Raw genomic sequence first — 27394 nt, 5'->3', positions numbered from 1 at the left:
ACTCGAAGGTTTACAGGAATGGATCCTCACTCACGCTTCATCTTGTTTTTTCAATGTTTTCCAGACCAGAGCTTCTTGCTGAGGGAGTGAAGGAGACTACCTCTGACAGCCCAGGAGCTATGGGTAGGATTCTGAAACTTACAGATAACCCGCATCAATAATGAAGCGTGAAAGGAATCAGAACAGTTTCCAAAGCACTGCATTCCTTCCCCTACCTCCGTAGTCTTGTAGGCCTGACTTCTCAGAGTGCTGTGAACACATTCAGTGCACTGGGAGCGGCGGACACCCAGCCGCTCTGAAAATTAGAGCCTTGTTTGTTATTGCTTCAGTTGCACAGGTAGTCCTAACGCTTCCTGCTGTGTCCCTTGTCTTTGCAGCCAGCGAGAGAGACTCCAGTGACTCACTTGTCGATGACGCTGTGAAGAGACAGGGCTTTCAAGGTAAGAGTGGGCAGCATCTGGAAAGATCTCCTGAGTCTGAAGTGCATTTAAAAGAGCTTTTCCATGTCAGTCTTCTATAAACCCACAGGGGGGTTGGAATGTACTTGGCTATGGCTATGGGGCGATGAGACGGCAGTACTACACCTCTTGTTAATATATCTTTGTATAGTGGCATTTACAGCATGTAGCCAATGCCTGTCTGTCTAGGTACTAGTATGGCCCCCATCAGCACAGTATTGGGGCATGCCACCGTCACTAATGTATATATCTGCACAACACTGCTGGGAGGGAGGGAAGTGTTATCACCCCATTTCCCAGATGTGGAAAATGAGGCCCAGACATAACAATGACTTGTCAGACACACAGCCTGCAGTGGGGCAGATAACTGAATCCCAGGGTGGTACCTTCACCACAAGAGCATTCTTCCTCCTGGCTGCCCCGGTGAGCACTAGCAATCCATCACGCAGAAGACAGAACACAGGGTTCATGTAATGGCATGGAAGTATTGGCGTTGAGGAGATGAATGTAGCAAAGGTCCCAGGCAGCAGTGTGATTTAAAGGCTTGGCAGGCATAAGAACATAATGGGGAGGGATAGCTCAGTGGTTTGAGCATTGGCCTGCTAAACCCAGGGTTGTGAGTTCAATCCTTCAGGGGGCCACTTAGGGATCTGGGGCAAAAATCAGTACTTGGTCCTACTAGTGAAGGCAAGGGGCTGGACTCGATGACCTTTCAGGGTCCCTTCCAGTTCTAGGAGATCGGATATCTCCATATATTATTATTTATTTTATTATTACTCTCTATATGTTATTTCTTGGCAAAGCGCACGGACCTTTGCAGGTGAAAGGCCTGGCCCAGGGGTTGTTGAAATCAGTGGAAAGACCCCCATTGACTGTGGAGCGGACCTAGAATGAAGAATGACTTGGAATTAGAAACACACGCAGCCAAATTTAGACTCAGTGTAAGCAACCGGTGTGCCCATTTGCCTTTCCTAGAAGAAGTGCCAAACGTTCCTGCCCTCTTACATGGTGTCTGAATCTTTCGTGCCAATCTGAACTCAGACTTGGTATAAGTAGGCGGATGCATTAGTGGGGTATTCGGAGTATGAATCGCTTCCCGGTTCTTTGAGCTGTGGTCAAGTGAAAAATTCTCTAAGTTATACCTTACGGTGGTCTGGTTTGGCACTTGGACACCCAAGGTACTCATTGAGGGACGTGGCAGTGAAGGCATGGCTTTAGCTGTGCCGACTACGTACCTAAGCCATGCCGCAGTGGCTGCTACCTGTGTTATTGTGGCCACGCTGCTCTTTATAGTTGCATTAGCTTGATGAGAGCCACCGCAAGTATGTGTGCGCGTGAGCAGGAGAATCACGCCCCTAGCTCATAGTGTAGATGCAGCCTGAGCAGCCCTCACAAAGGAACTGTTTGGTGATGGTGCTGGGACTTTGAGTTTTCCCGTGGCTGACTTATCACTGCTCGGGTCTAAACAGAGTCAACCCTCAAAGATAAACTCTTCCCCTGTTAGCTAGTGTAGAAGGTGACAAAGTGTCTAGGATATTGCTGACAATATTGGTCCGTTTCTCATTGCCAGTGCAAGGGAGTGCTGGTAAATCTGCACAGTGGTCTGGTAGAGGTTTGGGGAGCAGTCCAGGGGGACTCTTGCACCAGCAATAGCTGTTATCTACATGGCTGCTGTCCTGGACAGTGGCTCTCCACCAGTGCCCGTTCAGCTCTAATAAAAGGGTCCCCATCAGTTTGCATATCATCACAACAGATGCATGTGGCCTGAATGGGAGACTCACTTAGGTCTTAATGTAAAGATTTCAATACATCCTAATTCTCCTATGGACATGTCAGGCCTGCTCGAATGGCACATAAAGGATGAGTAAGAAGCAGTACAGAGGGTCCTGGACACCAAGGGCCAGATCCTCATTTGGAGTAAATTGGTGTAACCCATGATCCAAATTTTCTACAGCTCCATCCTCTCCAGGGGAGACATCTGTCCGAGTTGTCCACAACATCCCTGCCTCTTTGGTTAGCTAATTCCTGAGCACCATGGCTGACTGCAGTAACCAGGTCCCTCACTTCTTCAGGATCTTTTCTGCAAAACGCATCCTCTTAGAGCACCAGTTCAGAACGCTTCCTGCCTCTTGCAGAGCGTGGCTTGAGGTTTATGTTATTTTGTGTAATGTCAGTAATTACGATGATTGAATCTCGGATTTAATGCAGTTCTTGCTCAGCGTTCTTAGAGAATAGGAGAAAAATATCTATTTCTGTTGAAACTATTTTGGTTTTTAAGGAGTGTGAATGGCCTACTCTAGGGACTGGTTAATTGCTAGATGAGAACTTTCCTATAATTAGAAAATTGTATTACTTAAAAGTCACAGAGTGCCTTTTAATTGAACAGCCAAAGTCCATAATTGTTTCTTTACTTTACAGAAAATTATGACGCCAGGCTTTCGAGAATAGATATTGCTAACACTCTAAGGGAGCAAGTCCAAGATCTGTTCAACAAGAAATACGGTGAGAGATCAGGGTGATTTTCTTTTTTTCCCTGAATCTTTCCCTTCTCTGTGTCTTCTTCCTTTCCTATCTCCCTGTTCCTCTGAATTTCTGTTTTGATCACCTCTCCCTGGGTGGTTTCATACGGCTTCCCCCTTTTCATTTCAAGCAGTTGTTGTTCTGAGGGTCACATGTGGGACATGGCACTTGCGCATGGATTAAAACGGAATGGTGGTTCTGTTCTCTGAGGGGGCGGATAAGTGGCTTTTGTTGAAGGCTTTGGTAGTGTAGACGACTTACTCAGCAGGAAAGATTCGTGTGATCGGGAGCATGCGTCATTTGTTAATGCTGCTTGCAGTTCCTAGACAGATTCAACCCCCACTCCCCCCCACCTTGAAGGATGAAGATGGGAATTTCATTAGCAGAGGGTTGTAGAGCTAGGAAGATGCGTCTGAACTCCTGGTGCTAGGGGTGGAGGGAAGGAGTGTGTAGGGGAGGGGAGGACTGGAATGACTATAAACGAAGAGTATCAGCCACTGAGTAGGGCATTTGGGAGGCAGGTCCTTTCTGTCTACCTGTGTGTTTCCTTGGGGATGTGTCTGTGATGCTTACTTGGCCCCCCTTGCTAGACTATCTGAGCACCACCGCCAACACCTCTGTGCTATTATCTATAGATCGGGAACTGAGACAGAGGAGTTAGTGATTGCCAAGCCCACATGGAAGGTCTGTGGTGGAGCAGAGACCTGAACGGAGGTTTCCCAAGTGGCAGGCTAGTGCCCTAACCATTGGGCCTTCCTTCCTCCCTTGGAGCATAGTCCAAGGAGTCTACCCAATGTAGCCGCTCTCTCCCATCCAACGTGTGATCGCATTTTCTTGGGAGGAAGCTGCTGGTCTTACTCCAGCGGATGGACATGGGGGTAGGAAAATGGAATGGAAATTGCCCCAAATAATGTCCCTGAGTGACTTGCACTTACCTTTCCATCCTTCCTACCGTACTGGCTGATCACCAGCTTAGGATGCCCTTTATCTTTTTCCCTTTTCTTCTTCTTTTTTTTTTTTTTAATGTAGCTTAGCTCCCTAATTGTCTCTCCTTTGCTTCATCAGCTCTTCACTGCGGCTCTGTGCGTTCACTACTTGCCTCAGGACCATTCCATTCTGATCGTCCCCAGGGTGATGGCCCTGAAAATGTTGGTCCTTGATCTAAAGATTGACATGCTCCATTAAGCAGCTCGCACATTTGGTTCTGTACTCGATCGTGCCCTTTGGGTGGGGGGAGGTGGGGAGATTTTGCACATGTGTGGAATAACAGGAGTTGTGGCCGGACCTGATATCTGAAATCCTGCTTGAATCCTAAATATGAGATGCATCTATGGTTTGTTTTTCTTCCAGGCGAGGCCTTGGGAATCAAGTACCCGGTGCAAGTGCCATACAAACGGATTAAAAGCAACCCAGGGTCTGTGATTATTGAGGGGCTCCCCCCTGGAATTCCGTTCAGGAAACCGTGCACTTTTGGCTCTCAGAACCTGGAGAGAATATTAGCTGTGGCTGACAAAATCAAGTTCACAGTGACAAGGTATGTTTCCCTAAGGGCTGTTTGCCATGCAGCCTGTGGGGGGCGGGAACCCACAACATGGTCCCAGTGCCAGTGACCGCTGCATGTGCCTGAGCTTACGTCTCTGAGGCTGAATCCATCACATGTGCTGCCAGTCCCCCTCAAGGGAAAGGCTATAAATACACTCTAATGACACAGGCTTCCATCCTGCTGAGAGACAACAATTAAGCTGGCAGTTAACAATTTGACGGAAAGAAGTGGGCTATAAAATATAGGTTTCCCCTCCTTTTCCTCTTCTTCCTTTCTGTTCAGTTGCTGTCTGTCAGGGTGGGGGCAGATCATATTAAAAAATAAGTACCTGGGTGTAAATATCACAGGAATGAAAAGTCACCCTTTGTCTCCTGTCACCGCAGGGTGCCAAGTCTCTAATGAGAAAGCCCTGAGGGGTGCTCCCTCTTAAGTGTTGTGCTGTGTTGTGTGTGTGTGTGTGGGGGGGGGGGGGGGGATTATTACAACAAGCTGTGCTGGGTCAGTTGGGTTGTGTTGCTCCAGCTGTGTGGCTTCCAGGAAATCAGCCAATCGGCAATGGCTGGGGCTAGTGGCAGCTTCGGGAAGGGTATAACTGAATTTGTTTGTTCCTTGTATGTTTTTTTTTTTTTTAACCCCTCTCCGACGAGTTGGTCAGACGCTGTGCAACAAGGGCCTGATCCAAAGCCTGCAGAAAACAATGGAAAGTTTAACGTTGACTTCAGTGGGCTGTGGCTAACTCCTGAGAGTGCAGGCAGGGTGGCTTAATGACTAGGGCACTGGACTGGGGAGACCCTGGGTTCTTTTCCCAGCTCTGTCACTGGGTGACCTTGCATAAATTGGTTCACCTCCCTTTGTCTCAGTTTCCCCATCTACAAAGTGGAGATAATGATGCTGACCTCCCTTGTGAAGCTCTTTGAGTATAGTGCCCAGAAGCCCAACTGAGATCCCAGGGTCCCATCGTGCTAGGTCCTGCACATACACATAGTGAGAGCCGGTCCTGGCCCTGATGAGTTCACTGTCTAAAAAGACAAAACAGACAAAGGGAGGAAGTGGAAAGAGAGACGAGAAGCAGCTTGTCCAGTGTGTCACAGTGCATCGGTAACAGAGCTGGGAAGAGCACCCAACCTCCTGAAGCCCAGTCCAGTGCTTTTTTTCCATTGGGCCACACTGCTTCTCTTGCATTGTGCTTCAGATGAAGTAGGAAGATCTGGTCCCTGCTCTGATGAGCTTATATGTTTGTACAGCATCCATCGCAACGGGGCCCTGATCTTCACTGGGGCCTCGTCACTAACTCTCAAATAATGACTAACAAGTATAATTGCTGTTCACAACAACCGCCAGTGTAGGCATGCCTGCTTTCTGCCTTGGCTTCATTCTAAGTATTCTTTTCTCCTTCTATTTTCCAGGCCTTTTCAAGGACTCATCCCCAAACCTGGTAAGAGGAGATGCCCATTTGCCTAAGCAGGGCAATGACTAAGAGTGTATTGTCAGTTCGGAGGTTACACGGCTCTAATAATGCACTCCCTTCACCAGTGTGGAGAAAGTTGCTGTTGCCCCAATTTCACATTGAATGTGGTCCAAGCCTTGCTTGTTTGGTGAATCTGGTGGAATTCATGGCACCCGGATGAGGACAGCTGACTCCTAATTCCCACATTTATGCTGGTGGTATTTCCTTGAAACTTCCCGCATTTTTAAAATGCAGATCTAGGATGTCAAGGCTCCTTCCCCACTCTGAACTTTAGGGTACAGATGTGAGGGCCTTCATGAAAACTTCTAAACTTAACTACCAGCTTAGATCTGGTCCGCTGCCACCACTCCCAAGGGCTAGCTCCCTTCCCTGGGTAGCCTTGAGAGACTCTTCCACCAATTCCCTGGTGAACACTAATCCAAAACCCCTTGGATCTTAAAACAAGGAGGAATTAATCATTCCCCCCCTCCTTCCCTTTCCCCCCCACCAATTCCTAGTGAGTCCAGATCAATCCCCTTGGATCTTAGAACAAGGAAAAATCAATCAGGTTCTTAAAAGGAAGGCTTTTAAAGAAAGAAAGAAAGAAAGAAAGGTAAAAATCATCTCTGTAAAATCAGGATGGAAAATAACTTTACATAGTAATCAAACTTAAAGAGCCCAAAGGAACCCCCTCTAGCCTTAGGTTCAAAGTTATAGCAAACAGAGATAAACAGCCTAGCAAAAGGTACATTTACAAGTTGAGAAAACAAAGATAAAACTAACACGCCTTGCCTGGCTGTACTTACAAGTTTGAAATATGAGAGACTTGTTCAGAAAGATTTGGAGAGCATGGATTGATGTCTGGTCCCTTTTAGTCCCAAGAGCGAACAACCACCAAAACAAAGAGCATAAATAAAAGCCTTCTGCCCCCCCAAGATTTTAAAGTATCTTGTCCTCTTATTGGTCCTTTGGGTCAGGTGTCAGCCAGGTTACCTGAGCTTTTTAACCTTTTACAGGTAAAAGGATTTTGGTGTCTCTGGCCAGGAGGGATTATAGTATGGTACACAGGAGGGCTGTTACCCTTCCCTTTATAGTTATCACAAGGACCCTCTTAAATATCTGTTACTATTAGCTGGCAGATGCAGTAGAGAAGTTTCTTGGATGGGAGTGAATGATCATTGTTCCTTGATAAACACAGGATCTGTCATAAAAACAAAAGAGGGTCCTAGCTTCATCTGTGGGTTGCTTGCACGGTCTGAAGGACTGTTATCTACTTGCATGGAGCATTAAGCAGCAAAAAGGAAATGGAGTATCCCCTGTTCATGGACACATATGTGGAGTAACTGTGTGTATGGTGGAGGAAGACCACAAAAGACTGGAACTTTATAATGAGTATTGCCCAGAGTTCCTGTTTCTCCCGCCTGCAATTAAACGCCTGCGGCTGGCCCGGGCCAGCCGACTCGGACGTGCAGAGCTTGGGCTAACGAGCTGTTTATTTGTGGTGTAGATGTTCAGGCTCTGGCTGGAGCCCAGGTTGTAGAACCTTGCAAGGTGGGAGGATCCCGGAGCCCAAATGGCTACCTTGCAATTAAACAGCCCCTTAGCCCCGTGAGCCTGAATCAGCTGGCCCAGGCCAGCCACGGGTGTCGAATTGCAGGATAGACGGGTCCTAGGTGGTGCTGTGCTGGCTGAATACAAAGTGCAACTCTTCGAGTGTGATAAAACAGTAGCTGGATTAACCCGTCTAGAGAGGATGTCGTAGCACCAGAAAGAGCTCACTTCTCACCCACCACTGTGTGTCAGTTATTTCTGTTATTTGGCATGAAACTTGAAAGGAAAAATAGAAACAAACAAGCCACAGGAAATCCCATATGAAGGGATCGTTAAACTTGGAAACCAAGCTTATTCCTCCCCTTTCTGTGCGCCCGTTATAAAAATCCCTAGGCACCCATGATGGGAAGCGTTCGAGGGGCTTTGAACCTCAAAACCAGGGACCATCTGCCGGGAATGGAGCAGGTTCCTATGGCAGATCTGCTCCTTGCTCCAGCTGTAAAACTGAATGAGTGCAGCGGGGGTATTTCACTCTTTGTCACCTGACTCCTCAATAGGTCTGTGTACTGTCTCTTCTTTTGTATTTTTAAAAGCTATTTTAAAAAAAAAAAAAAAGTTCCACCTTCAAGACGGCCCCTCTGTTTTTTTTCAGTTGTTCTCCTGGAACAACTGGGTATTGTTCTCTCAAGGGTGGCACTTGTCTAGCCCCCCAGCTGTGACAAGGCCCAGTTGGAGACTATTAACCCCTGCTTGGGATCTAGTTCTGGTCCTTTTTTTAAGTTTCCCTCAGAGCCTTTTTACAAACAGTAGGGCTTTTTCTGTACTTGGCATCGGCCCTGATTCAGCCATTGATGGCCAGCAACTGGGATAATCTGTCCTGGTGAAAAAGCCCCAAGTGTACAGAAGGAAAGCTGCAGTTTGTACTAGTTGAGCTTACACTGGCTTCAAGCAGCAGTGAGCCCAGTTGTGCAAAATAGGACTTTCCAAGCCTGCACTCGCAGGTTGGTGTGGCTGCATCGCAGGCCATCATTTGCTAAATCCTAAGCCTAGACAAGACCTGGCCTAAGGAGCGATCGGCCCATTACCTCTCCTAAAGGAGTAACATTTGGGGATTCTTGGTTTCAAACTTTGTCCTTACTGAAGTGAAGCGTTTTACTCTGCCCAAAGACCTGGCTGAATTTGGTAACGAACATCCAGCATTCACTGCAGATCTCTTTAATTTTTGGCTACCAACTTCCTCCCTCCTTTGCAGTACATAGTCACAACTCTTCTTTACAGTGGTGTGGGAAATGGATGAATGCAAAGCAATGGGTGGGTAGTTCAAACATCCTGGAGTCAGTGTTCCAATTAGAATGACATCCAGCTAGGGGAATTATATACTGAAGAATGTGTTGGTGTTTTTCCTCCATGAAGCTGTTTTGTAAGTAGCTAGAATGTGTCAAAGGGAAGTATGGACAGACATCAAACTATATATTTGAAGGAGACTAGAAAGAGGTGAGATTTGTTTGCTGTATGTGCAATTAAAGATCCTCTGGAACTCTATCTGGGAATCATCTCAGTTGCTTTCTGTAACACAGAGATTACGCTTTATTGATTTTAAGTCATCAGCTGTATTCTGTCTTTCAGAATTTAATCCACCGCCCCAAACAATGTTCGTTGCTTTTCTCTATTTGAACCCATAATGAATTAATACTCACATGGGCTCACCTGTGAAGTTCCCATCTCAGCTTTGCCCCTTCTTGATTTAGCACAAGTTGATTTCCCATCCTCCTGTCTTTTCAAGGTCAGCCTTGGACTTCTCAGCGCTGCCTCTCTGGTGTCAACACCTGCTAGTGGTGACGTAGGAAATATCGTAGCTTCTTGGCCATAGGTGGGCCTGTTGGGGACCAGCTTTGTTTTAGTTGTGACAAACTTTCAGAAGTCAAAGCCTACATGTAAAAGCACTTGGGAGGTGGTATCACAGAAAATATCTTGCAGGAATTTCTCCCAATCCTTTCCTATTCACTATTGGAATAGTTCAGTCTCCTGCCCGGTTTTTAAACTACCCGCAGTTCAGAGAAGTAGGAGAAAGACCTAGTTTGCAGTTAAACACCCAGCTACTTTATTTTTAAAAAAGTATTTACAACTGCTGATCGGCCATGCATAGAAATGACAAAATGCTGCCTCCTTTGTTGACTGCTTTCTGTCTGCCTGGCCAGCATTGCTTGCAGATGGCAAATGCAATAGAGAGGAAAACATTTAGGAACCCGTGATGGGAGTGGCAAGGAGGTGAGAGCCGTGAGTTTAACGATTGGTGTAGCTGGGTGAAATACACCCTTGCTAAGCACAAGGCTTGTGCAATACTTAAGACCCTCTTAATCCTATGGAGCCAAAGCTATGGCCCACTTAAGTCAATGGAAAGGCTACAATTGACTTCCATAGCCTTTCCATCAGGCCTTAATTTAATTGAAAAGTGTATCACTTATAAAGCACCCTCTCCACTGCAGTAACAGGCATTGAGTTCCTAGACCGGTCACGTCGCTGGATCTGGTGAAACAGGCCTTAATTTCAATGAAGGTGCAGGGACATAATATTGGCATGAGATTGAGAGGTAAATCCTGGCCCAGTATTTCTTTACACTATAAATTAATGGAAAACCTGTGTGTTTACAGTTAAGAGAACAGCTCTGACTCAAATCAAATCAGACCATTAGTGGGGAGCAGATCAGAGCTGAAGTATTAACAGTTCAACCTGCCGGCCGCATTGGAAATGCTATGTACTCTGTAGAGGTTGGGGAGAGGGGGGAAGAAAGTGTTAGTTTCCTTGAATAACACTTTTAATTATTGTCTGACTTTGTAGTAGAAGGTTTTGTGTTTTTTGTCAAAGACACCGGGGGGTGGGGGAACCTGGTTATTTCAACAACCTGAAATTTTTTGACCAAAATGCAAGTTTTCTCACTAAAATAGCTCTTTAATCAAAAAGAGCATTTTTTATAAAGAAAAATGTATTTTTGCACTAACTGTAATAATCTGTATTTTGTTATCCCTTTTATTACACATACATACACATTTGCATATTCATTGCTTTTGCTTTAATCATCTTTCATCTGTCATACAATTGGAAACTTTAAAAAAAAAATAGAGAAAAAATTAAAATTCAAGGGATGCTGTCACGTTCATTTAATCCCAGCTTCTTGTACAAAAAACAGGTTTTATTAAAAGCTAAGAACAGAATGGTTCCTTGACATTTAAAAAAAAAATCAAAATCAGTTTTTCTTTTGCTTTTATTTAAACATCCTTTTTCAGTGTTTGTTCCCCAAACACAACAGCATTGGGGAAGTGCCTGAAAGCTAGGAAGTCCAGTGAAACTGTCTCTAAACAGAAGTGAAACTGAGGGCTTGTCTTCACTACAGGAGGATCAACGCTGCTTCGATGCAACAGGTGTGGATTTAGCAGGTCTAGTGAAGACCCGCTAAATCAACAGCAGAGCACTCTCCAGTCGACCCCGGTTCTCCAGCACTCCGAGAAGAGTAAAGGAAGTTGACTGGAGAGCGTCTCCCATCAGTGCAGTGAAGGCACCGGGATAAGTCGACCTAAACTACATAACTTAGGTCAACTTCCCCCTGTAGTGAAGACAAGCCCTGAGTAGCCTGTTTTCATCATCCAGCTGAGATGAAGAGCATAAATTAAACCAAGGCTATAAATGGTTGGTGGAAACCCGTATCTAAAATTATTTCTTTATTGAATAGTTTCGGGTGACAGTAGTAACAGGAGATAAAATTTCTAGACAGCATAAAGGACTGCTTCTTGGAGCACTTAGTTCTGCAGTCCACAAGGGGAGAGGCAATTCTTGATTTAGTCCTAAGTGGGGCACAGGATCTGGTCCTAGACGTGAATATTACTGAATGGCTCAGTAACAGCAAGCATAATGTAATTCAATTTAACATCTTTGTAGGGGGGGAAATAGCAAAGAAATACACCACAGTAGTTCGATGGAAATTCAAAGGAACAGTCACAAGAGTGAAATGCCTGCAAGCTGCATGGAAACTATTTTAAAACACCATAATGGAGGTGCAAACTAAATGTATATCCCCAAATTAAAAAAAAAAAAAAAAGAGGACCCAAAAATGCCTCTCTATCTGAACAACAGAGTAAATACAGACAGTGAGAGGCAAAAAGGCACCCTTTAAAAATTGGAAGCCAAATCCTACTGAGGAAATAGAAAGGCGCATAAACTCAGGCAAGTCAAATGTAAAAGTATAATTAAGCAGGCCAAAAAAGAATTTAAAGAGAAACTAGCAGAAGAGAGACAAACTAACAGCAATGTTTTTAAGTAAGTCAGAAGCAAGAAGCCTGCCAAACAATCACTGGCGCCGCTGTATGATCAAGGTGCTAATGGAGCATTCAAGGAAGACCAGGCTGTGGCAGAGAAGCTAAATGAATTCTTTGCATTCATCTTCACTGCAGAGGATGTGAGGGAGATTCCCACACCTGAGCCATTCTTTTTAGGTGACAGATCTGAGGAACTGTCCCAGATTGAGGTGTGATTAGAAGAGGTTTTGGCCCAAATTGATAAATGAATGGTAATAAGTCATCGGACCAAATGATAGTCAACCAAGAATTCTGAAGACACTCAAATATGAAGAATGACTATTAGCCAAGATGGTCAGAGATGCAGCCCCATGCTCGGTGTGTTCCTAAACCTCTGACTGCCAAAAGTTGGGACTGTATGATGGGGGATGGATCACTTGATAATTGCCCTGTTCTGTTCATTCCCTTTATAGAATCTGGCACTAGCCGCTGTTAGAAACCGGGTACTGGGCTAGATGGACCATTGGTCTGACCCAGTTTGGCCATTCTTATGTACTGAATGGGACTAAGTCACCTTGGCACTAATGAACAAGTGTTAATTATTGTTGTTCCTGCAGCAACCTTGTGATCAAAGTGTGGGATTTTCAAATGGGCACAAGGTTGGACAGATGGTCCAGTTGTTAGAACAGCAGCCTGGCACTTGGGAGACCTGGATTCAATTCTTTGCTCTGCCCCAGAGTCCTGTGTTACCTTGGCAAGTCGCTTTGCCTCAGTTCCCCATCTGTACAATGGGGGTATTAGCACTGCCCTGCCTACAAGGGTGTGTGAAGATAAATACATTAAAGATTTGGGGGTGCTCAACTACTCTGGTAATGGGTCAAATAAGTATCGTAGCTAGACTGGCCTGTCTCTGCTCCCCTTGAGGTCACTGAGAGTTTTACCTGCAGGAGCAAAGTCAGACCAGCTCTTTTGAAAATCTCACCTCCAAGATAGTGAAGTCTTCTACCGCCACTGAGGTAGAGAGACACCAGCTGAGTCTCTATGTCCTGGCTTGTAACTATAGGTCTGCACAAATCTTTTATATGCTACTTAACTCTCAAGTAAGCCATCAAAATAGGGCTTCAGTATCAGCAGTAGGGTTTGGTACCTCAATAGCTACCCTGGAAAGGAATCCCATCTAGCTGGATATAGCCCTATGGGCAGCGCCTCAAAATAAGTATTTAATAACCAACTTTACTTTCAGGTTTTTTAATTTTAATTTTCTGATTGCTTTTCAATCCGCTGATGTTATCTGTTCAGAGAAAAGTCCTTTGGAGGCCTTTTTAGGCTGGAATGATCTTTCAGTATTAAAATAAAAAGAGATGGAAGAGGAGGGGGTTGAAATTCCAGCACTATAAACACTATAAATTGTCTTTCTTTTCTTCTTTCCTGAGGCACAGAGATACAAAACAGGCTTAATTCGAGCCTTTGAAAAAAAAACCAAGTATAAGTAATCTAGTGCAAAAAAAAAAATCTTTCTGTATGTTAATTTTTATATGCTTTGATTGAAAATGCACACCAGCCCCATCTGTCCTATTCCCAAAACTCCCCACCACACTGACAGATTATTTCCCATATTCCAATTAATAAAGTAGGGCAGGCGGTGTTCTTTAATTAAAAAAAACACACATCCAGGCATCCTTTTTTGCAGTCCTCCACCAGACTTTGATGTGGCACATTTCCCATTCAAAACTCCTAACAAACAGGGAAACGCACTTGATCTTGCATTGACCCGACCATAACATATTTCAGGGACATTTATTTCTATTTCTCCCTTTGCTGTCTGAAGTTCAGACCCAAGTGCTCTATCTTACCCTCCCAGTCCTGGTACCGAACGGGAAGAGTAGCAGGAGGAGGAGGAATCTTTCTTATCTTAACTCTCCCTCTCCCTCCCTCCCCCCCAGATGAATATATATAATAAAATGTTAAAGCTATCACTGATGTAGTCTGAAGGTGGAAAATCAAACAGATCATGTAAATTGTTGTGCAACTTCAAAGCCTTTTTTAAACACTGAGTCTTCATCCCAGCCCGTTGAACTTGTCTTTTCTTTTGCCTTTGTTTTTCCTTTTCTCTTTCACTTGCATGTGCAGTGGCCTCACAAGTATCAGAAGGTAATAACGTGATTACCAGCTAACGCCCTCTGTTAATTTTTTCTTTTGTCTTGTTTCAATGATCACCTCCCCTTTTCCTTGCCAGAATCTCGTATTCTGCCATGTTCTTCAGAGAACACAAATCCTCCAATTATTTCCAGAGTGACAGCATTATCACTGGTCACCCCACAGCAAATATTCTTTCACCTAGGTCCCAGTCTTGCAAGCATTTACACACGTGCTTACCTTCAAATAACCAAGGGGGTAAACTGTGCAAAGGGAGAGGAGCTTGCTAAAGGACAGTGTTGGCACAAGAATAAATGGGTATGAACTGGTCATGAATAAATTCAGGCTGGAAATTAGAAGAAGGTTTCTAACCATCAGAGGAATGAGGTTCTGTCACTGCCTGCCATTAGAAGTAGTGGGGTCATACAACCTAACTAATTTTAAGAAGGAGTTTGATACATTCCTGAATCAGATTGTATAATGGGATTGCTTGCAACACGAGCAGGCTGGATTTGATGAGCCAGGAGATCCCTTTGGGTTGTACACCTCTACCCCAATATAACGCGACCCGATATAACACGAATTCGGATAGAATGCGGTAAAGCAGTGCTCCGGGGGCAGGGCAGGGCTGCGCACTCCGGCGGATCAAAGCAAGTTGGATATAACGCGGTTTCACCTATAACACGGTAAGATTTTCTTGGCTCCCGAGGACAGCGTTATATCGGGGTAGAGGTGTATGTTCATATGTTTAAGAGCAGTTGCATTGACTTCAGTGAGCTGACTCAAATGCTTGAAGTTCAGCATATGTGTTTGTAGGACCGGGACCTTAATTATCTTTCTATTTTAATCAAGCTTTCAAAACAAACAAACAAAAAATGAAGTGTTCATCTGAAATGTTGGAAGTGTCTTTGGCTGGTTTTCTTTCCACCAAAACAAATACTTCCTCCTTTTTATGTTTCTTTGAAATCAGTACTCCTAAAAAGCTGGGTACTTGCAGAGTCCATGCTACATTCTCTGAATAACATGCATTAAATGTTTCCCCTAAATGTAACTTGCCAGTTTGCATTGCTGTAACATTTAACTTTAGAATATTATGTCCGTCTGCTCATTCAATGCCTTCCAGCTTATTCTGCTGTCCGTTGTAGATGTTGCTACCTAATCAGCAGGGGTTAGAATGTCCCAGTGGTACATTCCACCATGGTAAGATTATTGATATTATATTGGTTAAGTACTCATGGTGTCCCTGATGCTATGCAAGATAGAGATGAAGTCATGATCCTAAAGGAACTTACAGTCTATGCAGATGTACAATGCAGAAAAAGTATCTACTGTGAAGCTTTAAGACCTGGTCTCGAAAGGGTCTTCCCTTTCGTGCCTGCAAATAACTGTGAGCACAGAGGAGGGTATGTAGACATCCAGCTACCTGTCTTGTGGGCATAGTCATGTAGCTGGACAGCTGCATATCTGTATGCAGAGTCGAAATTCACTGCCTTTCTGGAGTTTTGATTTGTTAATGAAAGAGTTCAGCAATAAACAAAAGTTTAGCTCAAGGCTTCTCACCAGGGTTGGCTGCTCTTACAGGCTCCTCCCTCAGAAGTGTTCAGTCCACACCCTAGATCCTCTCTCCCTCCAAAAGTCACTCCCAGCTACCTTATATGCAGGTGGACTAGTGAGTCATCTTCCTTGTTCAGTCAGCAGAACCCACATAACACTTTGTCAGCTGGCTGAAGATCTGCTAAGGTTTCAGGCAACACTTCTAGCCTATTATAGGCCCTCACTTGTGCCTGTAAATTCGCATCAGAGGACGAAACCGTGAGGCTGTCTTCTAGATTATGATGGGTGACTTTTTTGTAGCCCCTGGCACGTGAGGATCTTGCTTGAGTTAGTGCAGTGAGGAAAGCTTAATAGGCAGAAAATCACAACCGAGGGGCAAATCAAATTTGTAACTGTTCAGAAACGAAGGGTTAGTGGGCAAGGAATAATTAACATTCTGCACTCGCCTTTCAAATGGACTGGGAGCATTAGCCAGGGAACCATTGCTTCGTTTCCAAGGCTGAACATTAGCTGCTCATGATTAAGTGTCTCAGTCGTAACTTTCATGCTGGAATGGCTTACATGAATTGTTGAATTGGGATTCAGTGCTCAGAGCAGCTAACCCATTTCCACTGGCATCTATGTAGCGCTTCCCTAGTTTATTGAAAGTGGGGATGTTCTGCTCCCCTGATGAGGGGCTGCTGTGAGGTAGCATATCCATTCACATCCAAGGTGGGAAAACACTGTTGTATATTTCTCCATATTAGCTCCTGTCTAAACTACCTGTGATCCAATGACTGGTTACCTTCAAGTAGGGAGGTTAAGCCTGGTCCCTTGGCCAATTACCTTGACTGATTGTCAGTTGCACAAGTAACTTGGCCCATACCATGTTCATTCCCCTTTTCTGTTTGCTTTCTTGGTAGAATTTGAAAGCTCTAGCCCCTCTTTTTCTCATTGCTCTGCTTACTTGCACTCTAATTCTCACAACGTTTTCTCACTGTCACCTCGCTACACGTACTGGGCCAAAGGCAGCCCTGGTGTAAGCAGATCGAACTCCTATGGAAACCTCTGGGCCAGACTCAGTGGTGAAGTTAGACAGTGCTATGAGCTGGTCTGAAAGCCACGTAAATTGGGTGTGCAAACCGAGTGCGATGATGCTGCTGAGCAGGGGGAGGGAGGGTGCAGCAGGAATAGCGGGACGGTTCAAGATAAAGATGTGTGGGAGGGACTGCTTAATCTTCCACCTTTTGTTGTTCTCCTGGTGTCTCAGTTCCCATCTGTAAAATGGGGGTGCAGATCCTCCCGTCCACCCACACTTTGTCTTGTCTCGTCTCGTTACACGGTACGATCGTCTGAGCAGGGACTTGGCTCTTACTTTCTGCATGCACAGCGCCTGGCACCATAAACACAGTGGGGTGCACTGATCTCACCTGGGGCCTCAAAGTGTGGTTGTGATGCCATTAATAAACAACGACCATTAGTAACACTGAGAAGGCTCGAGGAGGGGGTGATCAGTAGCAAAGTATATTGGAGCTCATTAAGTGGTGATGTTGGACTGTATAAATAGGAATCTCACAGGTAAGAACGGGGTTAATAATTCCTCTTGATACGACCCCGGGTAAGCCACACTTTGAGCTCTGTCAATTGGGGGCTTGTCAATATTCGAGAAGAGGGAGTCCAAATAAGCTATCAAGTGTTTAGAGAGAGTATAATTTGTGAAAAGAAGTTATGTGACATAAACCATGTACAGCCTAGAGAAAATATATAAACAAGAAGTATAGGGTCAGTGACCTGAATTCTGTTCTTGGTTACACTGGTGAAAATGTTGGGTAACTTCAGTGCAGTTACTTCAGATTTACACTGGGGTCACGGAGATCAGAATCTGGCCTTGCCCATACAAACGCAATGAGCCATATAGGGCCCAGGAAGCATCGTTCGTAGGGGAGAAGTTGGATGGAACCCCATTTAGTTCAAATGAGTTAATTTGCTGAGCAACAAAAATGAGTAAAGGTCTAGAAAACATGACCTATAAGGGAAGATATAAAAAATTGGGTTTATTTAATTTGGAGAAGAGGAGACTGAGAGGGAACATAACCATTTTCAAGTACATAAAAGGTTGTCACAAAGAAGAGAGAGAAAAAATGTTCTCAAACTCTGAGGATAGGACAAAAAGCAATGGGCTTAAATTGCAGCATGGGCAGATTAGGTTGGACATTAGGAAAAACTTCCTAACTGTCAGGGTGGTTAAGTACTGGAATAAATTGCCTAGGGAGGTTGTGGAATCTCCATCATTGGAGATTTTTAAGAGCAGGTTAGATAAACACCTGTCAGGGATGGTCTAGAATATCAGTGGTTCTCAAACTTTTGTACTGGTGGCCCCTTTCACATATCAAGTCTCTGAGTGCAACTCCCCCCACCCCTTATAAACACTTTTTAATATATTTAACACCATTATAAATAGTGGAAGCGAGGTGGAGGTTGAAAGCTCCCGACCCCCCATGTAATAACCTCACGACCCCCTCAGGGGTCCCAACTCCCAGTTTGAGAACCCCTGAGTGCAGGGGACTGGACTAGATGACCTCTCGAGGTCGCTTCCAGCCCTACGATTCTATGATGTAATGCCACTATTTACACATTCATGATAGGGGCGGCAGCAACAAGGAGTCATTTAAACTCGTTAATGGAGTAAAACACTAAGTAGTGGTTTGGAATTAAAACGGGGGACAAAATGAAGGGCCAGAGTGTGAACCTATTATTTACACTGAGGAGTAGCACCTTCCTCCTCCGTGTATAGCACCAGGCAACATAAACACAGATAGTAGTAGGGGATAAATTATCTGCATCTGGTTTCTCCATAATCGGCAAAAGTGAACATGGAGTCCCCTGCTTCATGTCAAACTGAGACATTCTGCACAGAAATGTGATTTGCATCGGCTGGTTACAAAGCCCAAGCTGCTTAGAGTGATTGCTCATATCCATTCCAGTCAGGCGTGCCCGCACTGCATGCAGTCATTGAAAAGTTTTCCCCTAGCAGCACCCATCAGGTCGGCTGTGGAGCCACCTGGAGTGGCGCCTCCATAGCGCTCTATGAATGACCTTGCCGACCCAGCGCCTCCTCAGTTCCTTCTTACCGCCAGTGACAGCCGTTGGAACTGTGGTGTCTTGCTCAGTAAACTCTCCATGTTTCCCTAGCTCTACTTACTTAGTGTTTGTTTTCCTTAGTTAGTTTAGTTAGTTATTAGTTTGTATAGTGTTAATAGTTCACTGTCGGGAGTGGGAGGTTCCATTCAAACCTTGCAAGTCCTGCAACAAGCCTATGCCAACGGGCGACCCCCACAATGCTTACTTAAAGTGTCTGGGGGGGAAACTCATCAGGCAGCTAAGGATTTGCATAGGGTTTCACCTGAGAATGAAGAAGGAGCAGGACTTTAGACTGAAGCAGCTCCTCATGGAGGTGGCACTTAGACTGCAACCAGCATCGGTGTGGCAGGACCCAGCCCTGAGTGCATCGGTGCGTAGTGTCCTGGCAGTGGCGGAGATGGCACCGTGGAAGGACTCTGGAAGAGACCCGCAGCACCGCCGCTCTCCAGTGCCGAAACAGTCGGAGACGACTTGGTACCAGTCCCATCCCCCGGGTCAGAAACAGCACCGGAAACGGGGGAGGCATGGTTCCCCAACTTCGGGGCTCAACCTCTCGGAACTGGCCAATGGGGAACCTCCTCCCAGGTTCTAGGTTATGTAGAACCTCCTCCCAGGGAGGAGCCCCCAGTGCCGAAAACTTTGGAGCCAGCACCGTTGACTTCGGTCCCACAAGCCCTCCTTGTTCCCAGTAATGGACGCGACAGCTCTGCATTGGGGTGCGCGTTTGGGAGATCTGCAAACTCAGGGCCTATGGTCTTGAGATGAGCTCTCTCTTCAAGTCAACATCAAGGAGCTCAGGGCGGTAGGCCTAGCATGGCCCGGCTGCAAGGCCAGTGCGTGGCAGTGAGGATGGACAACACCACTGCCATGTTTTACATCAACAAGCAGGGTGGAGCCCGTTCCTCCCCGTTGTGTCGAGAAGCCCTCCGGCTGTGGGAGTTCTGCATAGCACCCTCCATTCACCTGGAAGCATCCTATCTACCAGGAGTTCAGAACAACCTGGCAGACCACCTTAGCAGGTCCTTCCGCATGCACGAGTGGTCCATTCAGCCGGATGTCCTGCACCTCATTTTCCAAAGGTGGGGGTTTCCTCGGGTTGACCTGTTTGCCACCTGCAGCAACAGGAAGTGCCCGATGTTCTGCTCCTTCCAGAATCACAGCCCCAGCTCGGTCACGGACGTGTTTCTGCTACCCTGGGGAGACGGCCTGTTGTATGACTTTTCCCCGTTCCCTCTAGTGCACAAGGTTCTTCTCAAGGTCCGCAGGGACAGAGTAGAGGTAATCCTGGTGGCCCCGGCATGGCCTCGACAACACTGGTACACCACACTCTTGGAACCGTCAGTGGACACCCTAATTGCGTTGCCACTCAACCCCAACCTGATTACTCAGGACCATGGTTGCCTGCTCCACCCAGACCTCAAGTCCCTCCATCTCACGGCTTGGAAGCTTCATGGTTAAACCCCATGGAACTTCTGTGCTCGGAGCCTGTATGGGAGGTCCTACTTGGCAGCAGGAAACCATCCGTCAGGGCCACTTATCTAGCTAAGTGGGAAAGGTTCACTTGCTGATGTGCCCAGCATGACACACTTCCGATACAGGTGCCTATCCCACTCATCCTAGAGTACCTCCTGCACCTAAATCAACAAGGCCTGGCAGCATCGTCCATCAAGGTACACCTCGCTGCTCTCTCGACCTTCCACCCGGGAGCGTCCGGACACGCTGTATTTGCCAACCCCTGGTGGGACATTTTCTCAAGGGCCTGGAATATCTCCACCCCCAGATTAGACAGCCAGTTTCTGCGTGGGACATGAACTTGGTCCTCTCCAAACTAATGGGGCCCCTGTTTGAACAGCAAGCGACTTGCTCCCTCCTCTATCTATTGTACAAAGTAGCTCTTCTGGTAGCCATTACCTCAGCACGCAGGGTGTCTGAGTTGAAGGCCCTCACCTCTGACCCACCTTACACGGTCATCCACAAGGATAAGGTGCAACTTAGGCCTCACCCGGCCTTTCTTCCTAAAGTTGTGTCATTTTTTTCACACGAGTTAAGACATATACCTGCCCGTTTTTCTTTCCTAAGCCTCATGCCAGTAACCGTGAGCAGAGGCTGCACTCCCTGGATGTTCGGCAGGCACTAGCCTTCTACATCGAGCACATGAATTGGTTCAGAAAGTTGAACCAGTTGTTCATAGCGGTGGCGAACCGGATGAAAGGCCTCCTGGTCTCATCGCAAAGAATATCTTCCTGGATCACGTCCTGCATCTGCACGTGCTGCGGGTTAGTCAAAATCCCATCTCTGGCACTTATGGCACACTCCACGAGGGCTCAGGCCTCATCAGCAGCGTTCCTGGCCCAGGTCCCGATACAAGAAATCTGCAGGGCAGCAACTTGGTCCTTGGTGCATACGTTCACCTCTCATTACGCCATCGTCCAGCACACCAGAGATGATGCAGCTTTCAGCAGAGCAGTGCTCTAATCAGCGATTCCATAACTCCGACCCCACCACCTAGGTAAGGCTTGGGAGTCACCTGATTGGAATTGATATGAGCAAGCACTCGAAGAAGAAAACGGTTAGTCACCTTCTTGTAACTGTTCTTCGAGATGTGTTGCTCATATCCGTTCCAAACCTGCCCGCCTTCCCCTCTGTTGGAGTAGCCGGCAAGAAGGAACTGAGGACGCGCCGGGTCGGCTGGGTCATATATTGAGCACCATGAAGGTGCCGCTCCCGCTGACCCGATGGGTGCTGCCAGGGGGAAAACCTTTCCGATGACTGTGCACACGGCGCACACACTCCTAGTTGGAATGGACATGAGCAACACCTCTCGAAGAACAGTTACGAGAAGGTGAGTAACCATTCTTTTTCTGTTTGATTTGACTCCACTGAGCTAAATAAGAGTCTGTACTGCAAGTGGTGGGCACGAGATTATAGAGACATATGCATTCAGTATGAGGAATATAAAAATATTCTTGTTCTCTGTTTTATCTCATTTATTTCAGTGCCGGTTCTCTTAAGCTTTTGTTTGAAATGTTTGCTTTTATGTAGAACCTAACAGACTATTTGTATCTCCCCTTAGTGAATTCTCTCTCTGTGTGTCTCTCCTCCCGCCTCTCACAATTCTTCAGTGCCCAGAATGTTGCTCTTTCTCTGTAACCGTATTCACGCTGGGTACTTTTCTATCCATCTCCAGTCACCATCACCTCCAGCCTCTGATTACCATAGCTTGGTCAGACTTTCCTCCTCATTAGCTTGTTTGCCACGGCACCTCACATTCCTCTCCCCATGGAACTGTCAGCTTTATCATAATGATCTGCTTCATTTTTGTTTGGACCGTAATGCGAATTCTGGTCCTAGCTCTGTTGCTGTTGGTTTTCCCCAGGAAATTCATTCCTTTTTGATATCACTTGTCATTGCATAGATGGTGACTAGAGCCAGCATCTCCTTAGGGGTCCCTTTTTCTCTGTTTTCCTCCCCATTGCTACAGAACTAACACAATTATCCTGTTTACTTTTCATCTGCTTTAGCCGTAGCATTTTCCTCGCTGCAACCTCCACTACTTTTTCAGTAGTCAATTTCAGGTCTCGCTCTCACCCTGCCATCTAATAAATGCACTGCAGAGCCCCTTTTCTCTAGCAAGGTACAACGTTTGCCCCTTTATCCTGCTCTTTTCTCCCCACTGCAGCCTGGAAGCTGAGTCTGGCAGGAAATCAAAGCTCATGCAGGACTCTAATCTCTCTATTATGCTCTTCACAGCACTGGCTAAGAAAGGCAGTTCTCAGAATCTTCCTTTCACCCTTCATCCCTTGCCTGTATAAGTTCCCCCTATGACATTTATTCTCCTTTTTTTAGCCATATTTACATTTAAGGACTTCGGACATTCTGCTCCCCATACGGGGAGATTTTGGTTTCCTCTGTGTATGTGTTTCACGTGATGTCACATATACTTCAGAAGTGATTATGTGGCATGTTTGCAGGTGATTGAGTGGTTTGCAATATCTCCCCTGAATGCCTGTGGCAGGCTTCCTTGGAATATAAATGAGTCCTTCCATCCTGGCTAAGCTTGGAAAGAGAACGAGCAAATAAGGGTGCTGTGCACCCAGTGTATAATTCAGCCCTGTGCAGTTCTCGGCACCATTTCTCACCGAAGACCACAAGCTAAGGTTGAAGACCGTAGCCCTTGGGGTGGCCCTCCGCACAGGGTCAGTTTCACTCCATGCATATTCAGTGTAAGGAATATATGTTTAATGTTAAAGTTAATTGCATCCTGGGTTAGAGGGCTTCAGTGTATCAAAACAACTGAAACATGTTGAGAAAGGGGTCCTGTAATCAACACAGCCCAAATTCCAACAATGTCTTTAAGACTTTGCTTCATGCAGTTGAGTAGTTCTGTTGAAGTCAGTGGGACTATTCACGTGCTTAAATACTGTGCTGAACTGGGGCCTGGTTTATGCCACCTGATCATGTTTATGAAGTTCTCATAGCAATATTTATCTGCTGATGAGATCTTTCCACCAATGAGGTTAGAGACCAGAGAAGGTTCATATTGTCATTTACAATGCGGTACTGGGATTTGTGCTGGTTTTGAATATTGTGCAAAGGAACTACTGAGAAACAGCACTCATTGCTCTCTCTCTCTCTCTCTCTTTCTCTCTCCTTTTAACTTGTGCTGTAGCCCCTAGACGGATAACATCACTGGAAAAAGCTTATGCTGCTTTGAATGGTACGTAGCTCAGTTGATGTATTGTTGATGGTAGCAGACAAGAAATGTATTTGTGTTGTTAATAAGGGATCGAAACTGTGAAAACACCCCAAAGTTGCAGGTGTTTTTCCCCTCCCTTGCACTGTTAACCCCATGGCACCAAGAGCTGAATGAATACAAGATGCATTTAACAAATATTTTGTAATTATGATATGCATTTCCAAGCACCAGTTATTGTAGTTTCTAGGTATCAATGCCAGTTCTGCTCTAGGCAAACTGACCTGGCTTATCTATGCTTCGCTCATTGATGTCATCCAAGTGATTAATTATTGAGAAGTCTTATTGTGCAGCTCACACAAATTATGCTAGTACTTATTTACTTAAATAAATGACTGCATATGCTGCGCCATGTCCTCAGCTGGTATAAATTTGGCACAGCTCCATTGACTTAATGTATGTGATAATGGACTACCATAAACAAGAACTTGCATAATTTTTGTGTATTATACAGTAAGGCATTTCTCAATGGGCATCAGTGCTGCTACGTTTATTTCCCAAGTGGGAATCTGGCCCCACACATCTACATGTTAATTACATGCTCCTACATATTTCTAATTACACTCAGGAAACATATGTAGAGCGTTTTAAGTTCCATTGGTTTGTTAATTTGGGCCTAATGAAGTTTGCCAGCAGATTCCACTTACCCTGGTGGTATTGTGTTGATAATTGACTCAGTTCACATAGGTATTCTTTGTGTTCTAGACTTTTTTCCCTTCCTTTTTTGGGTGTATTTAGTGCAGGTATAAGGTGCTAAATTAACACCACTTCACGGAAAGTCCTGTTTCTCCACAGACCGATAAAAAGCAACAGGGCAAGCTTCTCCCTCCGCCCCGACCAGAAGGGACCCAGCCATAGGTGTGTGAGAGGAAGTTCATTCCCCCTGCCCAATTCAGTCCTCTGCTGAGTCCACCAAGCAGGATACTCCTTGTGGGGGTGTTCATTTTGTAAATAACACAGACATTTGCGCACCAGGAACTGGACCTGAACCGATCAACTCACTTTATGTAGGGCACCAAACAACCATTCGGTGGTACTCACTGCTGACCTGGGTTGAATTCAAGTCAAATGGAGGTGAAAGGCTCCCTCACATATTACATTATCCTCCCCTGAGCTACTCTATCCAGTCGGCTAAACTAAAACTAAAATTAGACTCTCCATGTCTGCACATGGGCCAAATCAACAAAGCATCATGAAGCTGGATAACCATTTTATTTCAGTGCCTGCCTGTAGATTTGGAATCCTAGCCTTAGGCACCCACTCGAGGAATGAAATATTTTGGCCACCATCTTTATTTGTTTTATTTTTAAAAAGTCCATTAAAAACGATAGTACAGCGCAGTGCCATGAAGGTTTGTATAACAATGCTTTGCTGTACAGGATCAGTACATCAGAGTGTAATGCTAGTGGTTTTCTTGAGTCAATTATACATCTCTACCCCAATATAACACTAATTCGGATATAACGCGGTAAAGCAGCACTCCGGGGGAGCGGGGGCAGCGCGCTCCGGTGGATCAAAGCAAGTTCAATATTATGCGGTTTCACGTATAACACAGTAAGATTTTTTTGGCTCACGAGGACAGCGTTCTATCGGGGTAGAGGTGTATTACAATATCAAATACGTAAAAAGCCAAATCAAGTTCTCTCCTGCCCAGTTACACCTAGAGAATGAACATTGTGCCCTGAAAAAATGTCCGGTTAGAGCTGTCTACAGACCTGAATGAGAAATAGTGATTGCTTCGAAGCCCAGTACTGGTGACTCTATGTTGTAAAAAGAAACTTTACGAAAAGAAAGCACAGTTTAGTGAAAGCCCTGCATTCTTCTGTACTTCCTCTCTGGCTTCTCTGTTGTGCTTGTTCAGTTTGAATTTCCCCCACTTGTGGTAGTCTAGTTAGTCACCTGGTACCAACTTAGGAGCCTCACACCATCACTAAAGTAGCCCCAGGATAGACAACAAGTTCAGATCTTTTTCCTTTGATAATCCTTGGAGGATTACCGAAAGGGCAAAAGCTTCAGCATTTTAAATCCAGAGAAATCAAAATGCTGTAAAGTTAGACAACAAAAAACCACTTGGTTTTGATATTTCTTTCTTTGTCTGCTACCATCTATACATCCGTATGCCCAGGAAACAGCATAAATAACAGGAAAGTCACAGAGGGAGTAGAAAGGGATGTGCAGGTGTTACTGTTGACGAGCCTACTACAGCCCTGGCTAAAACACATGCCTACTGTAATTGGAGAGCAAAAGAGAAATTCTTATTTTCTTTCTTGAAATCAGTTCCTTGTGGCCAATTTTTGGCACGTTCCTTTCAAGCTTCTTCATTGTAGTCACTGAATACGAGCTGCTGCTTGCCCTCAGGCTTCTTTTAAAACAAACTCCTGCTTTCTGAGTTCAATGTCTGGCATACAGAGCTATTGTCTTCCAATCTCAGCAGCTCAGAGGAGAAGCTTTTATGAGGCTGTACCCTGAGGCTTCAGGTTACGCGCATGAGGTAGTCAGGAATGAGGATGCTGTATTGCTAACTCTTGAGATTCTGTTGCGAATCTCACACTATTTTCAGTTTTACTTAAAGCCCCAACTCCTGGAGGCATGAGAATCTCAGCTTTCATTTAAAAAGTACGTTTCTAACCCTCCTGGTTTTAGAGAACACTCAGGTCACATTTCCAAGGTTAAGTGCATCCTAAAGGTGCAGAAACTGAAGACAAAGAAAAAGAACCAAAAAAATAAAATATAATCTCACGGTTGTTAGGCCTCCAAAGTCATGAGATTTGCTTAACTCCGGATTTTTGAATGTCTGGTATTGGCAGTATCGAAGACACCAACTCTGAGGTGGTTGGCAAACAAACTGTGAGAGAGCCAAGCACACTGGACAATAGTTCTACAAGAACAAAACCCAGGGCTCTGAAGACGATGCTAAGCTAAAGCAACTCAGGCCCTGATTCAACAAAGCACTTCAACATGTGCTGAAATGCTTTCCTGAAGTGAGGCTGCGAGCATATTGCTGCTGAAGTTAAACAAACAGCAGTGATCAAATAAACTGTCAATATCTGTGCACCATGGCTGTGTAGTCAGATGAATATGTACATGTGCAGGACACAATATGCTTTCCTTTCAATACTGTGTTTTTTGTTTTTTTTTCCTACCAGAGTATTCAATCTTTCAGACACTAACAGGAAGCTGACTCTCCTCGCTTAAATATTAAGGCAATTCCCAATCTTAATTGATAACTAGGAAGAATCTGTTTAACAAAGATATTATTGGAGGGAGATAACAGGGTTTTCTGATATTGTTCCCTTCCCTGCAGCCCCACATTCAGCTGGATTAGCCAGAAAGGGCTGCTCGAGAAGAGTACTTCAAAGGAGCTTCATTCCCGGACCCTGAAAATGCCATTTCTGCGGGCCAGGGAAATGAAGGGTTGAGCAAACTCTGCCCACTCTTTGTAACAGCCAGCCGTTGGGCTGCTCCTATACCTCGGGGTCAGCCCAGAATGTATCTAGTCCTGTTTGCAAGTGTACTGTTTCTCTTTGGATATCACTGAAAGCCCCTGTCTCAACTTGTTATCAACCCTAGACAAACACAGCCCTGTGCAAAGTACCATAACAAAAAACATATTTTACAATCCAGTAATGAGGCTAAAATGTGTATTAAATCTTACCTCAGCCAGAACAACAGGACTCTTGGGGAGAGGGGATATGAAGATGGCCCTGTGGCCACTCCTGTGCGTTACAGTGTCTATATTACTGTTTTTGAAATAACCCCCCTTCCTACTTCAGCTCCCTGGACCACTTGGCTCTATCACATGCCCAGATCACCATATCCTACCCTGAACTGTTAACCATGTTAGAAACAGAAAGGATGGTTCATACATCAGCAGGCGCTGTGTATGTGGAAATGTATGTGCCACTGATCCACGTTCATCTAGCCTTGTGATCCCCAGCCGTCCTCCCCTCAAATTCTGCACTTGTTGAGACAGCAAATGTCTTCCAGGAGTAATTTAACTGTGGACAGATAGAGAAGTTAATT

At 45.3% G+C, this 27394-nt stretch overlaps 1 protein-coding gene across 6 annotated transcripts in view; it reads left to right on the top strand.

Annotated features, from left to right (window-relative positions):
- GTF2IRD1 (GTF2I repeat domain containing 1) overlaps nucleotides 1–27394 on the top strand; it is a 170939-nt gene that overhangs the window by 130669 nt on the left and 12876 nt on the right. For 5 of the 6 annotated variants that reach the window (XM_034752961.1, XM_034752962.1, XM_034752963.1 and 2 more), the window contains 6 exons: nucleotides 65–123; nucleotides 378–440; nucleotides 2877–2960; nucleotides 4329–4512; nucleotides 5928–5956; nucleotides 23288–23335. In XM_034752961.1, coding sequence (XP_034608852.1) covers nucleotides 65–123; nucleotides 378–440; nucleotides 2877–2960; nucleotides 4329–4512; nucleotides 5928–5956; nucleotides 23288–23335 — 467 coding nt within the window. The remainder of the gene's footprint in view (nucleotides 1–64; nucleotides 124–377; nucleotides 441–2876; nucleotides 2961–4328; nucleotides 4513–5927; nucleotides 5957–23287; nucleotides 23336–27394) is intronic. The other variant, XM_034752965.1, reaches the window with a different exon arrangement.

This window comes from Trachemys scripta, chromosome 18 (assembly GCF_013100865.1).
Source record: "Trachemys scripta elegans isolate TJP31775 chromosome 18, CAS_Tse_1.0, whole genome shotgun sequence".
Classification (NCBI taxonomy): Eukaryota; Metazoa; Chordata; order Testudines; family Emydidae; genus Trachemys; species Trachemys scripta.
The sequence above is the reverse complement of the archived record's forward strand: the minus strand, read 5'-3'. Positions and strand labels throughout refer to the sequence as shown.